Source organism: Tachypleus tridentatus, chromosome 13 (assembly GCF_004210375.1).
Source record: "Tachypleus tridentatus isolate NWPU-2018 chromosome 13, ASM421037v1, whole genome shotgun sequence".
NCBI classification, from domain to species: Eukaryota; Metazoa; Arthropoda; class Merostomata; order Xiphosura; family Limulidae; genus Tachypleus; species Tachypleus tridentatus.
This window is the reverse complement of record NC_134837.1, coordinates 104,324,464-104,341,664: the sequence shown is the minus strand read 5'-3', so window position 1 is coordinate 104,341,664 and position 17,201 is coordinate 104,324,464. Positions and strand designations below refer to the sequence as shown.

General features: G+C 34.8%; 1 protein-coding gene across 1 annotated transcript in view; it reads right to left on the bottom strand.

The window, feature by feature from the left end:
- LOC143237006 (fat-like cadherin-related tumor suppressor homolog) overlaps nucleotides 1-17,201 on the bottom strand; it is a 333,382-nt gene that overhangs the window by 24,426 nt on the left and 291,755 nt on the right. Inside the window, exons 17-24 of the mRNA XM_076475799.1 lie at nucleotides 16,712-16,920; nucleotides 16,270-16,414; nucleotides 9,422-10,482; nucleotides 8,338-8,491; nucleotides 6,539-6,778; nucleotides 3,959-4,345; nucleotides 3,711-3,875; nucleotides 891-1,105 (exon numbers count right to left, since the gene is read on the bottom strand). Of these exons, the coding sequence (XP_076331914.1) occupies nucleotides 891-1,105; nucleotides 3,711-3,875; nucleotides 3,959-4,345; nucleotides 6,539-6,778; nucleotides 8,338-8,491; nucleotides 9,422-10,482; nucleotides 16,270-16,414; nucleotides 16,712-16,920 (2,576 nt within the window). The remainder of the gene's footprint in view (nucleotides 1-890; nucleotides 1,106-3,710; nucleotides 3,876-3,958; nucleotides 4,346-6,538; nucleotides 6,779-8,337; nucleotides 8,492-9,421; nucleotides 10,483-16,269; nucleotides 16,415-16,711; nucleotides 16,921-17,201) is intronic.

Here is a 17,201-nt window from a genome sequence, read left to right as displayed (position 1 = left end):
AAAAAAATATGAGACTAAATACTTTGCAATTTAAATAAAAATTACATTTTAGGTAAACTCTCATGAAACTCTACGTTAAGCCAAATATACGTTTAATGCTGACAAACTGAAATACTATATTTTACAATATGTGAAAAGTTTAACTATCACAATAAAACAGCTGCATTCAGTGTAAAATTATGAACATATTAGTATCAAAAACTGAGACATATTTAATGAAACCACTGTACAAAAAAATCAAAGTTTAGAATTCCAAAAGTCATATATCTACTTATGTAGCTAAACCAAAGAACTCTATTGTTGTATAACGACTACAGCAATCTTCGCAATGGAATATTCCTTAACATATTAATACATTACTCGGTACATATAACATTAACAAAATAATATCCCATTGCAGAGGATAGAGTTACCAGAATAATATACTATTAACGGGTTCTTTGCAGAAGATGATAACTTCACTATAATAATATCTCATTGATCGATTCTTTGAAGATAGCGATAATCTTACAGGAATAATATTACATTACCGAGTTCCTAGTTGGGGATAGCATTACCAGAATGATATCCACTGACTTTGTTCCTTACAGTGGGTAACTTTACCAGAACAATAGTTCTTTCCAGAGAAGGATAACCTTACAAGAAGAATATTCCATAAAGAAGCTCTTCTAAAAAGAGGGCGAAAACTTTACGAGAATAAGTGTGTGTGTGTTTTCTTATAGTAAAGCCACATCGGGCTATCTGCTGAGCCCACCGAGGGGAATCAAACCCCTGATTTTAGCGTTGTAAATCCGTAGACTTACTGCTGCACTAGCGGGGGGTTACGAGAATAATATATGATTGACGTTTCTCGCAGGTTGGAAGGGTGGACTTACTTGAGGTAAATTTACCTGAACTATGGTGTGTCCCACTGAAGCGTCTTCGCGAATGATGGCGTGATAAGAAGCCTGGTTAAAGATTGGAGTATTATCATTTGCATCCAAGACTGAGACGTTAACAGTAGCTTGAGCTGTGAGATGTGGAGTTCCTCCATCTTTGGCTTCAACAATCAAGACAAAGTTTCGGATGTCTTCGTAGTCTAGATGTTTAATCACGGAGATAGAACCTGAAAGGGACATAAAAAAAAAAACCCAAAAACTGAATAAAGAAGCGCTGCTATCGAAATAGTAATGTTGATCCTTTTTTTAATTTTATTACCTCTGTCACCAAAGAAGAACAGAAGTTGTATTTTCTCTTTTGTGTGTGTCATGTGATTGCTTGCGTGTGTTCTATATGTGTTTGACAGCAGATTTTCTAAAAAGTGGCCTGAATGGATTGGAACAAAAAGTTGTTATACTTTTGGGCTGTGACCTAACTTAGAAGTAATTAGTTTTGAAAGGTCAAGCTCACAGCAAATTCGCGAAAATCCAAAACACATCTCTATATATGTTAACATGGGAACCAATTTTTCACACTATTTTTGCTCTATAACTGTCATAAATCAGCGGATTTTTATTAAATTTGGTAGACATATGTAGAAAATTATTCCTCGTTGTTGTAATAGAAATACTCCATCTCCGTTGATAACGACGGACATAGGGGATACATTTCCATATTTTTTGAGAGTCGAATATGATCAACACCGCGTGGCGTAGGTATGCGCTCTATTGTCCATGCATACTAAATGGTCGGATCATGAACAAGTACAATACTATACTTGTATTCAAGGTATTTTGAGCTGTTGACCAGAGAGTAGGCAGCTGGCAAAAAGCACGCGTCGCCTCAAGGCCTTCTTCCCGTCATTTCAACTGAATAACGATAGGCTACCACTTTTATAAATCACCACAGTACAAGGTACGGAGAGTGTTCAGAGGAATCACATCCCGAACATCGGACCCTTCAATCCGTAACCAGATCCGGCATATTAATTGCTTGAACACGCACAGGTACTTTAATAACAACAACGCTTCCCGCTTAGTTTTGAAACATGTAAAAACCTCTTTGTTATTATCTAATATATTTTTATCTATATACTGACAACAATACTAGTATTTGTGGAATACATGGTCGTAGGAAGCGATAAGTTCAGTCAGGCCTTGGCCTGACCACTTTTTCACGGTATGTATAGTAGTAACTTATGCATTAAAATTGCATCTTTTAATTTAATAGATCACATTGTGCGTATGCAGTATTTTGTAGTTAAAAAGTCCCAAGCTTCAATCTCATAGCGTTAAATTATGAAATATTTTCTGATGGTCATGTTCCAATATCTCCTTAGAAAAGGATCTTTAGATTGCCCGTAGTGTGATTTGCACACACATCATGTGTTATTATTTAGCTGTGGCAATTATCTGATCACTCCAAAATCGTTCGTAAATCAGTAAGAGTACAGTTGCAGCGCTTATTGATACTTTATTTATAGTAAAAGTAACACTCGGTGATAAAACATAGAGTTCAAAGAGTAGCACTAGCAAACATCTATAAATGTAAAATATCCACATCATTACAAGGTGTTTGTTTCCTTTTGAATGTGTGCAAAGCTGCATGAGAGCTACCTGAGTTAGCCGTCCCTAATTTAGCAGTGTAAGGGTAGAAAGAAGGCAACTAGCTAGTCATCACCACGCACTGTCAACACTTGGACTACTCTTTTACCAACAAATAGAGGGATTGACCGACACATTATAACATCCCCACAGTTGAAAGGGCGAGCACGTTTTGTGCGACGGGGAATCGAGCGCCGTAGCCATTTGACCATGCCGGGCTGATTATACATTACTCGTAAAATCATTTGTACTAGAAGAGTTCAATTACAGTAGTGGTACATTGAGATTCGTATGTTTTAATGAGGAAAACCTGAATACCCTAACATCACATTATACCACACAAGTAATCTCGATTCTTGCAAATCTTCTTTGTTTTTACTTCTATTTTGTACTTCTATTTTTCAAATAATACAAGATTGATAACTTGACTTAAACGTGTGTGTGTGTGTGTGTGTGTGTGTGTGTGTCAGTGTGGTAGAAAGAACGAACAACAGTGAACACTGTCCAAATCAGATGATGTTTGTGCCATAATTATTTTTTCTTTATCAACAATTACTTTTTTAATTTCACGCAAAGCTACACGAAGGTTATCTGCGCTAGCTATTTCTAATTTAGCATTGTAAGAGTAGAGGGAGGACGGCTAGTCATCACCACCCACCGCCAACTCTTGGGCTACTCTTTTACCAACAAATAGTGAGATTGACCGTTACATTATCACGCCCCCACGGCTGAAAAGGCGAGCATGAACCCGCGACCCTCAGATTACGAGTCAAACACCTTAACCCCTCAACCCTCTGGCGATGCTGGGCCCACCAATAATTACTATTTCCATTGTATCTATAAGGAAATTGAGTCCGGCGTGGTTAGGGAGCTCGACTCGTAATCTGAGGGTTCCAAATTCGTATCCCCGTCACACCAAACATGCTTGACCTTTCACTTGAGGGTAGCATTATAAAGTTACGCTCAATCCCACTATTCGTTGGTAAAAGAATAGCCCAAGAGTTGGCGGTGGGTGGTGATGACTAGCCGTTCTCCCTCTAGTCTTACAATGCTAAATTAGAAACGGCTAGCACAGATATCCCTCGTGTAGCTTTGTGCAAAATTCAAAAACAAAAACTATGGACAATATACCTCTCTGCTCTCTTAGGATAAGTAGTTTTTTAAAAGTATAATTTCTTTCATAATCACCCTGTAAGATTAGAAGCGAATTAGAAAAATGGCTTCTGGCAAGCGTACGTGTTGAGGCTACAGTGGGGATTCGTTTTTGCTGGATTATTTCCTGAAGATTCGAAATTTGTAATCCTTCACCGGCGGCGTTAGAAAAACGTGCGTGTATTCTAAAAGGGCGAATGACTTTAAATTAATTGAGATGATAGTAAAACTGCAGACCGTAGGATTACTTTGCTATTTTCTGAGAAATTTAAAACATTCTTTACCTGTTTTATCATTGATTTTAAAATATCCAAGGTCATTTCCAGCAAGTAATGAATAAGTTATCTCCGCATTGCTACCAATGTCGATGCTAATTGCAAAGACTTGGATCACCTTGGCACCAATGTCTTCCTTTTCTGACACCAAAGCTCGGTAATGTTTTTGACTGAACACCGGGGGATTATCGTTTATGTCCTGTACTTGCACGTGGACGGCAGCGACCGATGACAGCTGGGGAAAACCATGATCAGTAGCTTTAACGGTTAAGTTATAATATCCCACTCTTTCTCGATCCAGCTTCCTATTTAGGCGGATAATTCCAGTTTTCTTGTCGATTGAGAACGTTTCATCAGCTGAGTAAACAAAATCGTAACTGACTTTCCTGTTTGGTCCTGGCATTAATAAAAAAAACAACAAAAGGTGAATTAAGATATAGGGGAACTGTTAAACAACTATTAACATAAAAACAGTAAGAAAAACCAGATAAAATATATTTTGCACATTTCATGAAGCTGAATAATTGATATGAAGAACAACTTTTATACTAGACAAAGTTACAAATACAGTGAAAAACAGATAAGATAAAAAACTCATTCTGACACTTAGAATTTTGCAATGATATTAGTTCAGAAATCTTAAAGCAATATTTTAGTTTAGTTAGAGTTACTTTAAACGCTTTTCTTCATGAACTACTTCCAAAATATCCCTACATCATAAATTTTCAAAAAAACGGGGTAAATACGAAAGATTTCTTTTAGATATATGTGAAATTACCAAACATTTTTTTTCATACGTAATCGTTCAAAAATCCTACAAAAATATTCATTCTTGGCTAGTTTGTTACTTAAATCGTACCTTTAGACAAGTCACTTATGTGTGTATGTGTGTGTGTGTGTGTGTGTTGTTTGTTTTCTTTCTTATAGCAAAAGTTTACCTTACCGATGTTCTGTCTCTGAATAAATAAGACTTTAATTTAATACTGTTAGATTAAAAACGTCACTTTTCAATATGTAAACATATTTCTCTAATTTGCAACACGTGTGTAATTCTTTTAATTACAAGAGAATTTTTGAAGTCACTTAAATTTTATGTTGAATTATGATAGTTCAGTTTGCTGAGAGAAATGACAGCTCACAGCTCTTCTCAACAAGTGTGCGTGTTTAATTAGATCTGTCAATACACACGTGATTCATTACCTTAAGCTAATTTCAAAACATCCTAACGTTGATAATCCTACCCGGTCATGAATCATACCCCCAGAGCGATCACAAAGTCGTTAGGGACGCAGTAACTTATGCATTAAGTCGGAAGTTACCGACGTTTTATAGCCCGAGGATTAAGAAGCATGCACGTTGCTATGGTTACCACAAGATAGAAGTTAAAGATTTAATTTTTTTTCTCTCCTTCATGACAGTCTTTAGGTAAAGAATATTTAGACAAGAAATATAAAATTTCATGAAAAACGAAACAATAACCGAAATATAAATACATAACTAAAGGATTTATGGTACGAAATAGACGAAACTAAAGGGGTATTCATTAGAGCAGTAGTTCTTAACCTTTTTCATCGTCTTACCCCCTGAGACTCTCCAGGGTATTACCGTGACCCACATAATAATTTTTGTAATGATGAACTTTGCGTAAAGGTTGAATAAAACAAAACTATATAAAGATCCTAATTTATTGAAAATGTTACAAATAAATGACCTTGAGAAATGCTACAAGTGCTAAACAAATGTAAAATCCATGGAATTACTGAACATCATACAAAACCTACATATTCACTCAGTGTGAGGGTTGATATAATATATCTATATATATAATGAGAAAATATACTAAATACGATGGAAACAGGTTAAGAACCACTGCATTAGAGAGTATACTCCCGCCACGAAGCGTTGATTATATCGGTCAACAAAAATTACAAAAGAAAAGAAAATTTCTCCAGGTGGCAGCAGCCGTTATGGATGGGTACAGACTGTTGTTGACAGAATAGTGAGAAGTGATATTTTACACATGTCCATCAAATTTCATCAAAATCCATTCATGGAGTACGAAAATCGGTCACTATTTTAAAAGACAGGGACTTTTTGCGTTCGTGACCCAGATGTGACCTTGATCTTTCAAAACTAATCACTTCTAAGCTGGACAGTAAACTAAATGTATAAAAACTTTCGTCAAAATCAATTTAGCTGTTTTCTACAAATCTTGTTCACAAACACGTACACACAGAGACAAAAGCATAACCTACTGTGGCAGAGGTTAGTGTTCAAGAAACATTTCACTTCATGAGTTCTATTAGTTTAAAGTGTTTACATTTAGACAATCATAATAAAAACATTAAACCTTCAACAAGCTTATCTGAAAACTGGATAGTGCGTCCTAATAATATGTCTTAAATGTTTCTGCCTTTACTTTTGTCACGAACCTTTATTAAAGTTTTCCTACTAACATGAATTTTCATTAAAATTGTTTCCACAGTTTTCCCGTCCTTTATCCTTGTCAATAGCATGAACCTTCATTGATTGTTCTTAACTTTATGTGACCTTGTAAATAGCATGAACTTTCATTAAAAGCGTTCCTACCTTTATCCTTGTCAACAGCATGAACCTTCATTAAAAGTGCTCCAACCGTAGCATCCTCAGAAACACTGGCAGAATAAACTTGGGTTGTGAAACTGGGGACATTGTCGTTGATGTCAGTCACTATAATATGAATATTACACGTACTCTCCAAGTGCGAATGTCCGTTATCATGGATATGGGCAATCAGATTATAGTGAGGCGTCTTCTCCCTGTCCAGCGGTTGGACTAGTTTCAGAGTAACTGCAGTCAAGACGAAAGGGTAAGATGTTTCTCTTAAAAATGAGAACACTATATGAAGTTTTCTAATAAATGTTAAGAATATGAGAACATCTTTAATAAGAACGTTTTGGAACTTGCTTCAATTCCATCAGCAGGGTTAATACATCAAAAAACAAAACAAAAACGTTCATAATATTCGAACCACGAAAAACAACGTTAACATTGAGCGAGTTTTCATATTGAATCAGAAGTTCAGAAAAAACAGGTTCAAACGTTACCCGACATAATGGAATGTACCATACAACGCGTGGCACACGTGTTTAATAAATAATGTTGTAAAGAGGAATTATTTTTATAGAGAAAGACTTGAAATATGTATGAACAATGTATCTTTATTACTATTTTAAATAAATTGCGAAACATCCGTATTAAAGATGTTTCTTGGCATTTCCGTGTTTTTAATATTTAATTTATATACACTGCTATTACTCATACATGTACTCTAGATGTGAAGTTTTACAAGCCAGGTAAGTCCGTGATGTGTAGATAAACTGAACGTCAGCTCTTGAAATATGAGTTCATAGTTGAATAAATTATGTTAATTTGTAGAAATATACGATCAGTAAAGAAAAAAATTGAAACAAGGACGTGAAAACTTAAAAAAAGTCATTCGTGGTATTTGTGAAGTTAAAGATAAGAAGGTTTAGACGTGTGTGATTTAAAGTAATTGAGACGTAGCTTGGTTTCGCGCAAAATACTCGCGGGTTATATGTGTTAGCCGTTCCTATTTTAGCAATGAGAGACTAGTAGGAAGGTTGCTAGTCATCTTTACCCACCGCCAACTCTTGGGATACTCTTCCACCAACAAACAGTGAGATTGACCGTTACCTTATAACGCATTTACTGGTGAAGGGTGTGTGTTTTTCTTATAGCAAAACCACATCAGACTATCTGCTGTGTCCACCGAGGGGACTCGATCCCCTGATTTCAGCGTTGTAAATCCGTAAACGTACTGCCGTCCTAGCGGTTATCACGGGTGAAAGGGCAAGCATGTTTAGTGTGACGGAGATTCGAACTCGCGACTCTCAGATTGGGAGTTAAGCGCCCTAACCACCTTATCATCGTGATGTAGTAAGTATTATACTTGTTATATTCCACAATATGGAGTTTAAATGTTGAAGAAATAATTATTTTAGTTGATGAATCATATTTGCATTTAAAAACAAAAAACAACAGGATAATGCCTAAAAATATGAAAACGGTATAAAATGTTAAGAAAAAATTTATCTTCAAGACAATGCATTTTTTATAAATTTAACACACAAACTCTAAACTTCCAAGATAGATATGATATGGCAGCACATAATGTTTCTTGATTTTTTAAATGTAAAATTCTCCGAAAATGCAAACAAAATTCTCATCAATTTGAAATACTTCGATTGATTTGGTTTATAAGTAGTTACAGACGAAAATGGGTTAATTTTACAGATCCAATACTGATCTAACATAATACTAAACAACATTTAACACGATCTTCGCACACTAAATGCCAATAACTGATAAAATTTAATAATACTAACCTGTAGACGGATCTATTACGAAATTTTCAGCCCCATTTCCGGACAAGAAACAGAGTGCGTGGGCGTTCCTTTTAGTATCAGCGTCTCTCGTCTCTAGTTGTAACACAATACTTTGGGCTGGCATCTCCTCAGCCAGCATTACTGTGTACTTTGACTAGAGAATCGAAAGTAGAATTGAATAACAATTTTGACAATTAATAAAGTTTGTTTAAAGTTATTCTAATCTTTTCTTATTATTTTGTTTTTCGTGAAAAAAAGATAAAAGTAAAACCATAAGATTTGTAGCATCTCTTTCTGCGTTATTTTTCTCTTATCCTTTCATATCTGATGAAACAAAATAACAAAGAAATAAAAAAGTAGTTCGTATACCCTTTTTAATAAAGAATAATCCAATAATGTACAGCTATCAGATGGTAAGGCAGCGAAAATTTAATTTCAGACAAATTCATTTCGTGAGTTTTACGTGTCATTTAAAAACTACCAATTTTAGTAAATTTATTTTTTAAACATTCTTTGGAAAATATTTTTAACCGTAAATTGTAACAATTCTGTACATACTAATTCCAGGTTTGAGAAAATACTGTTTCAGAAATAATTTTATCAGTAAATTAGCATGTTTTGTTATCGTTACACATTGAGTCATAAATTTTGAACTTGTCAATAAATGTGCTCTTCTACTAAGTTCGTAATTTCAGGACAAAATTATATTATATCTTATAAGTGTAATTTAAATCTGTCTCCCAATGTATTATTCAAAAAGTACCACTTCCGACGAAAATTAAAAGAAACAAATCATTCACCTCTTAAGTTTAAAAATCTTAATCTCTCTGACTGACGTTTTTGGATGAGTTTTTACTCTCGTTCTAATTATTCTACGGTTGAATTTGTAACTAGATTAACTTAGTAATTATCAAAGTACACAACATGATAGCATCAAATATACGGACCATATATTTATTCAAACACGGTAGTTTCAAAATCGATACTGTCCCTGTATATTTCTTTAACATAAACGTGTAATGAATGTATGTTTATGATAGAACTTTGACCTTTGTCTAACCTTACACAGATGTGCACAACTTACTTTAAGAAACACGGTTGGATTATCGTTGGCATCGAGCACGTCAAGAGAGACAAGAGTTGAGGAGATAAACACTCCATCCGTTACAATAATCTCCAGATCGTAGTGTGGAATCTGCTCTCGATCAAGAGCAGTATTAACGTACAGCTCTCCAGTTTTCTGAACCCGAAAAGAGTCTCTGAGATTTCCTTTCTTGATATAAAATTCCAAACTGTTATTCATTTCCTTACTGTCTCGGTCATTGACCTCCAACACAATTATGTCATTTCCGGCGAGAGCGTCTTCATAAATAGCAGCCTCGTAAAAGGACCTCTTGAAAGTGGGTGGGTTATCATTGTAATCTTGTAACTCTATAGTTACCAAGGCAACAGAAGACAAAGGAGGCGAACCGTTGTCACTTGCTATTACAGTAAAGTTGTACGTTGAACGAGTTTCGTAATCTAAAGCAGCCATTGTTGTCAGCCATCCAGTGTTCTCGTCCAAACTAAAAGTGTTTGTGATATCGTTATCGACTAAGCCAAATGAATACGAGACGTCAGCATTTTGACCTGCATCATTATCATGAGCTACTAACCTGAGCACCAAACAACCTATTTCTACATTTTCTGCTACTTTGTTTAAATATGGGTTGGATTCAAACTCTGGAGTGTTATCATTCTCGTCCATGACTACTATTTCAACGTTAACGTACGATGCTAGCTGGGGATTCCCCTGCACGTGAGCTTTGACTGTTAAATAATAAGTGGTTACTTTTTCTCGGTCAAGTTTAGATATAAGAAAAATCTGGCCTTGCCTTGTAACAGCAAATTTGGACTGGTATAGTTGAGCTACAGATTCTGCTTTCACTGGAGATAATGAATATACAACTGGCCAGGTGGCGTTAGCGTTGAGTACAGAAATAAGAGTGCCTATTTTGGCTGACTCTGACACAAAATATCGGTAGTGATGATTCTGGAAATAAGGTATTATTGCTTCCGGTCCGCTTATCTGAATACTTATAGGAACTTCTTGGGAAGATGACCCTTCGTCTTCTGCCTTCATGAAAAACTGATACACACTGTTTTCTAAACGTAATAGACACAAACTAATATTCTATTAATTATGTTGACAGGTTTACTTTATTACAATTGAACTTATATATATATATATATATATTACTAACACTAATAATACAACTAAATAATATACACTAGAAAACACATCTGATTTTAAACTTCACTTGGAAATTAACTTTCAAATCCTAATATTACCGAATTAATTCAGTGCATATTAAATATATCATAGACGACACATATTCATCAAAGTATATAAATAACAATTTGATGAGGAGAAATTAAAATAATAACAATATTATACAGAATTTGTTTTCACAATGAGAGAAGATTTCAGCTCTACTTGAAAACCGCCATAACGCACGATTTTGTGTTATTAACAATAATTAAACGAACTTGGAAGATGTTCGCGTGTGATTTGTTTGCTTTCGATATTCGCTCAAAGCGACATAAGGGTTACATGCAGTAACCGCTCTTAATTTGGAATTGATAGACTAGACAACAGAACCAACCTAAACTTTTGGTCTACTCACTGGACTACTACGCCTTGTATATCTCATTATGAGTTAAATATACGGAAAGAAATAACAGTTTGTTTGTTTGTTTGTTTTTTGAATTTCGCACAAAGCTACTCGAGGCCTATCTGTGCTAGCCGTCCCTAATTTAGTAGTGTAAGACTAGAGGGAAGGCAGCTAGTCATCACCGCCAACTCTTGGGCTACTCTTTTACCAACGAATAGTGGGATTGACCGTCACATTATAACGCCTCCACGGCTGAAAGGGCGAGCATAGAAATAACAGAATCTGCGATTTATTTTTCAGAAAGTTTATTTCTAGCCGATATACTTCGGTTAATCCCTTGCAGATAAGATGATGTAATTTATTGTGTTAAATTTTGTGAGACTAATTCTGATAACAAGCGACCTTTGTTATTTTCATATTTTAAGTAAAGTTCTAAAAATTTGATTATTATTTATGTGTATCACACTAAGATTGTCAAGACTCGATAAATAAGCACTCAGTATGTTCTATGATCATTCTTGTGCATAGAATTTATAAAATAAGTATGAAATTCAATGTTTAAGAGCGTACAATAATTTATTGTATTAAGTTAAAAGTAATATACAGAATTAAAAATCTACATATGACGGTGGAAAAAAATTCCCCCGTCTTTATAGTAGAGTTTCTAATGTTATATTTTACTTTTAACTTTATACAGTAAATTATTGTGCAATTTTAAACGTTAAAGTTCTTACGTTATGAAATAACCATTTCATAAAAGAAAAACACTTTTATAACATCTCTGAAGACAATGCTAAAAAAGATGAAAAGGCTTTTTTTTCACATTTCGATGATGGCTGTCAGACTAATAATTAATTCTAGATTTCCATCAGTTATTGTGTTGTTTTTGTATTGAAATTGTATATTTAGAAAAAAATAAATACATTACATCTTTTGTCTTACTTTAATTCATTAATAAAGAGAATGTTTAACAACGATACTAGTGGTTGAAATCCGACTAATTTCAAGCTAAATTATCACTCAAAACAGTTTTGCTTTGTTTTAAGAAGTGGATTTTAGGGCCAATTCTATTGAAGGTGATGGTAGAATAAAGATTTGCAATGTCGCATAGGTGCAATCGTTAAATTGTGCTTTCTGTGGAAAGCTTCTATAGTTACGTTTCAAACATATTACAGAATAAATACACCGGGAAAATGCTGTGACAATTTGAAGTGGAATTTGGAACCTGAACAGCACCTTATACTGAACGACATGGTCAGATATCCGTAAAGCTCAGGTACAGCCGGCCCTAATTTTGAACATTTTACCAGAGGGAAATCAGCCAACCAGTGGAACTCGTTTGATAAGGGCTTTCTGATGGCTCTTTGAGCAAAATAACGGTATTATCTCTCACTCTTATAACTCGCCAACAGGTAAAAGAGTGAAGTGTTTTCAGCGGCATCATATCTCGAACTTAATCCTTCAATCCGAAGCCAACACGCTAACCACTCTATCATGCTTGGATCTTGTGACAACTACATCTGGTTCATGTATTTGTTTTAATACAAAGATACGTAACAGGCTATCTGTGATCCGTATATTACAGGAAATCGAACAAATGGTTTTAGTGTTGTAAAGTTATGGCTGATACACATCTAAACGTAAATAAGCTAACATCAAGCCTCAAGTGACTCATCGGTAAGTTTAGGAGTTGAAATTGCTAATCATTGGCTTTCAATCTTTGCGGTGGACAGAATAAATATAAATAATTGCGAAGTAAAATAAACAAATTGTTAATAACAAACAAACCATGACAGTTCCATCCATAAAATATTAAGATAAATATATTTATTTTTCCCCCCACAAGTAATATATATATTTTTGAACATATTACACTTAAGACTGAAATATTTGTATTTAAATACAATATTTTTTGCTTCTCTTAGAATAATAGTTTTCTTTCTGTGTGTGCTGCTGTTTGTTTATTTTGAATTTCGCGTAAAGCTACACGAGGGTTATCTGCGCTAGCCGTCCTAATTTAGTGGTGTAAGACTAGAGGGAAGCAGCTAGTCATCACCACCCACCGCCAGTTCTTAAGCTACTCTTTTACCAATGAATAGTGGGATTGCTGGCACATTATAACATCTCCACGGCTGAAAGGACGAGCATGTTTGGTGCGAGGGGTATTCGAATTCGCGATTACGATTCAAGCGCCTTAATCACCTATATACTGCCGGGCCATGTGTGTGTTTCTATGTCAAAGCTATATCAGACTATCTGTTGTGGACGCCACCGAGGGAAATGGAACCCATGCTTTTAGAGTTGTAAATCTATAGAGTTACCAGTGTCCCAGCGGGGGACTAATAGCTACGCTTGTTTCTGAAAAGAACAAAACTTACGGGTGTTTCAACCTAGCCAGCTGTCAACAGATGTTTACACGAATATCAACAAAGAGTTAATTTGCTCTCCGTTAACATCGATAAAATATTCAGTTACAGACCAAATACAAAACTTAGTATTGTTTGTAAGTCTGTAAAACTCTTCTATATAAACCATCGTTTGTAATAACTATTAGTAGCAACCGTTGTTACATATTAATTATAAATTAATGTTTAATTAACTATTAAATTCAAATTCAAATTTCCGGTTATTTGAAATAGTCTTACATTAACATATGTAACATAATAAACAGGATACTTCTCCGAGATAAATTACAATACGTAACATAATAAATTGGAAATTCGTCCGGGATCTGAATCAGAGACAAAATTTGAAATAAATTAACATTCAAATCTTAATGCAATTTAAATGTGTCAGTGCCAAAAAGATTTGATTATTTCTTATTATCAAGATTTCCTTGAGCGTGTATGTTTTCTCATAACAAAGCCATATCGTATTAAAAGCCGAAAAATCAGTAGACTTACCGCTGTAGCAGCGGTGGATAGGTTTTATTGAGCAAGCCCAAAATTTTAGAACCATATCGAAGCTGATTTGTTGTAAAGAGAACTGCATGAAAATAAGTATCAAGACTGAACAAGCCCGTATGAAAGGAGAGAAAGAAATTAGTTTGAAAGAAATGGAAATAAGACTCAATTTGGATCGACAAAATGATAGCTTTAAATTGATTCATTATATTAAAGTACCAGCATTTAATGAAAATGAAGTTAGTATATATTTCCAACATTTAGAGAAAGTTATCAAAACTATGGAATGTCCCACCGAAAACTGGTCATTATTATTACAGCGTGTTTTAACTGGTAAAGCGCAGGAAGGTTATGTTGCTCTCTCTCTAGAAGGTTGTACGGATTATGATAAGGTTAAAGCAATTATCCTCAAAACATACGAGTTAGTACTGAAGGGTTATTACCAAAGGTTTCGAGATTATTGCAAGCTAGATAGCCAAACTTATATGGAATTCGTTCAAGAGAAAGAAATTTATTTTGATCGAAGGTGTAATTTTATGCATATTGGCAACAGTTTCAGCAAATTAAGGCAATTATGTCTAATTGAGGATTTAAACATTGCACAAGTGACGGCTTCAAAACTTATTTGGATGAATAGAAAGTTGGAAAACTACAGAAAGCAGCTTTTCCTGTGATTACACTTTAACACATAAACCAGTTTTTATAAAAAGATATTCCTACCATTTCGACAAAACCTGTTCCTGTTCAATGCAATAAAGTTGAAGATTCTTCTAAAAAATTTAGCTCTTCTTCGAAATCTTCAGACAGTCAGGATAAAACTTTTTAAAGTAATTAAGGCCTCTCTGCCATTTTGTAAAAAAAAACTTGGTCATATGATGTCTAATTGTGAGAGTTTGAAAAAGAAACAAAAAGGTGGGCAAGACCCAGTGTGTTTGTGTCCACATATGGACGTAGTTTCACCACATCACCTGGTGTTGATGATTTGGCCACTGATAAGAAACCTGATGGAGTTAAGGAGGAATTTAGACCTTTTGTGTTTGTTGGTTCTATGTCTTTCACAAACGACACTGGTAATCCCATGCCCACACGTATTTTACGCGATGCTTGGGCAGCTCAATCATTGTTTTTAAAAGGTATATTGCCTTTAGAATCGGGTTCTTCTACTGGTGAGTCTGTTATTATTCAGTATATTGAGAGTAACTTTGTTAATGTTCCTCTTCATGACATTTGTTTAATATCACACCTAATTTCGATATCAGTTGTGGTTAGAGTAAGACCTATTCTGCCAATTCAGGGCGTATTATTATTGTTGGGAAACAAGTTGGTTGTGGGAAGAGTTATTGCTGAACCCAAAATGATTAGCAAGCTGACCACTGTTTCATCTGAAGATGATATTGTTGAGGAATATCCAGACCTGATACCCTCGTGTGTTGTGACTCAAGCTCAGGCTAAGAAATTAAACCAAAAAGAGATGATAGACATTTGTTCAGAGAACGACATTATATATTTATCTCAGATATTTTTTGGTTCGACAGGGATCTTGTGAATAATTATCCTACTGACAATTCTTTGGTGAGTGACAATAATGGACGTGATAGATCTGGTTGTCCTAGTAAAGTTCTGTTTGCTAGAAATAAACTTATGGATTAGCAAAAAGATGATCCACAGATTTCATCACTATTTAAATATTCACTCTCAAGGAATGAACTGGAGAAAGTTCCAAATGATTACTTTTTCAAAAATGGTATACTCATGAAAAAATGGAGACCGTAGAATGTGTCAGCTTCAGAGGACTGGGCTGTAGTTTATCAGATTGTTGTTCCAAAAGCACATCGTTCTGATATATTGAAAATTGCCAATGAACTTCCCATGGAAGGGCATCTAGGAGTCAAGAAGACATGTGACAAAATTATGGTTATGGCAGCGCCCATAACCAATTATTGTGCTATGAATAGTGTGTTTAATTACTGCACCATACCATCCTCACGACTGAAAGGGTGTGTATCTTGAGCAACGAGTTTCGATCTCGCGAGCTGCAGACTGCGAGTTGATCATCGTAACTACCTGAGTATTCGAAGCCCATTCGATATGAGTTCTATGGATGCGTCTTTTCTCACGACATAAGGTACCAATCACTCTTAATCTGATACTGCATTCACATGTAAAATCAAGTTGAGAATGAAAAGTAATAATTTATTTTTACCTTATTCAATGTTCGACACAAATTCGCAAACGATTTTTTTCTCTCTTGGTTACTAAAAAAAGTCAGAAATAGCCACACGTTTTTTTTTCGATTTTTTTAAAAAACAGATTTAGACAGAAATGTATTTATTTTTAAATTAATATCAACGACAACAATGTATTTGAAAACTTACCTTCACCTAACAAAGACTGCTTGACATAAATGATTCCTTGATCTGGGATGATGCCAAAAAATACATGAAAAAGCGAATCATCTTCTCCGTATATACTGTACTTTAGATGTTCTCCGATGTCGCCATCAGGGTCGAAAGCCTGGATCTGTTGGTTAAAACATGTACTTGAATTTTCAATATTTAAAGACGCATAATAACAAAGGTAAATTTTAAAAATGTTTTTATAATATGTTTAAAGGAACGAAATAAACGTGACTACCTTCGATCCATTCAAAGAATAAAGATTCCATACCAACCAAAGCTAATAATTTTGGTTTGTTCGATTTTGAAAACCATTAGTGAAGTCCACAAAGTACAAGCATTATACTAAATATTAATAAAAACTGAATTAGTTTTCATACATCCTTTTGGATGAACACTCAGAATTATGGTACCATCTTACCTTTAAAACAGTACTTCCAACTGTCGCATTAGAAGAAAGAGTGACTTCATACTCTTTACAGGTGAACTCCAGCGAGTGACCACTAACGTCAATTATTGTGACTCGGACAAGAGAGTATCCAGTTCGTCCACCACCATCGCTAGCTTTCACAGGAACCTCATAGTGTTGGAACCTCTCTCTGCTGAAGTTTCTTTTTGTGTAGAGCTGTCCTGTATGAAACCAAAGAAAGAATAAACGTTTTACTCCTGTAAACATAAACGTGATTTAAATAAACGAGCCCGGCTTAGAATAACAAACATGGTGATGGACAGCTAAACGTGAAACTTGTAATATTTCATTTCAATGAACAAGCAATGGAATTAGAACTTACAACACGAAACACGTTTCTACAGTTATATGTCGTAGACAACTCAGGTCATAAATTATCTAGTATCAGTTAAGTGCTAGCGCATTATTATTGATAAGTTTGGTCAGTTTGTCTCGTCGTAAC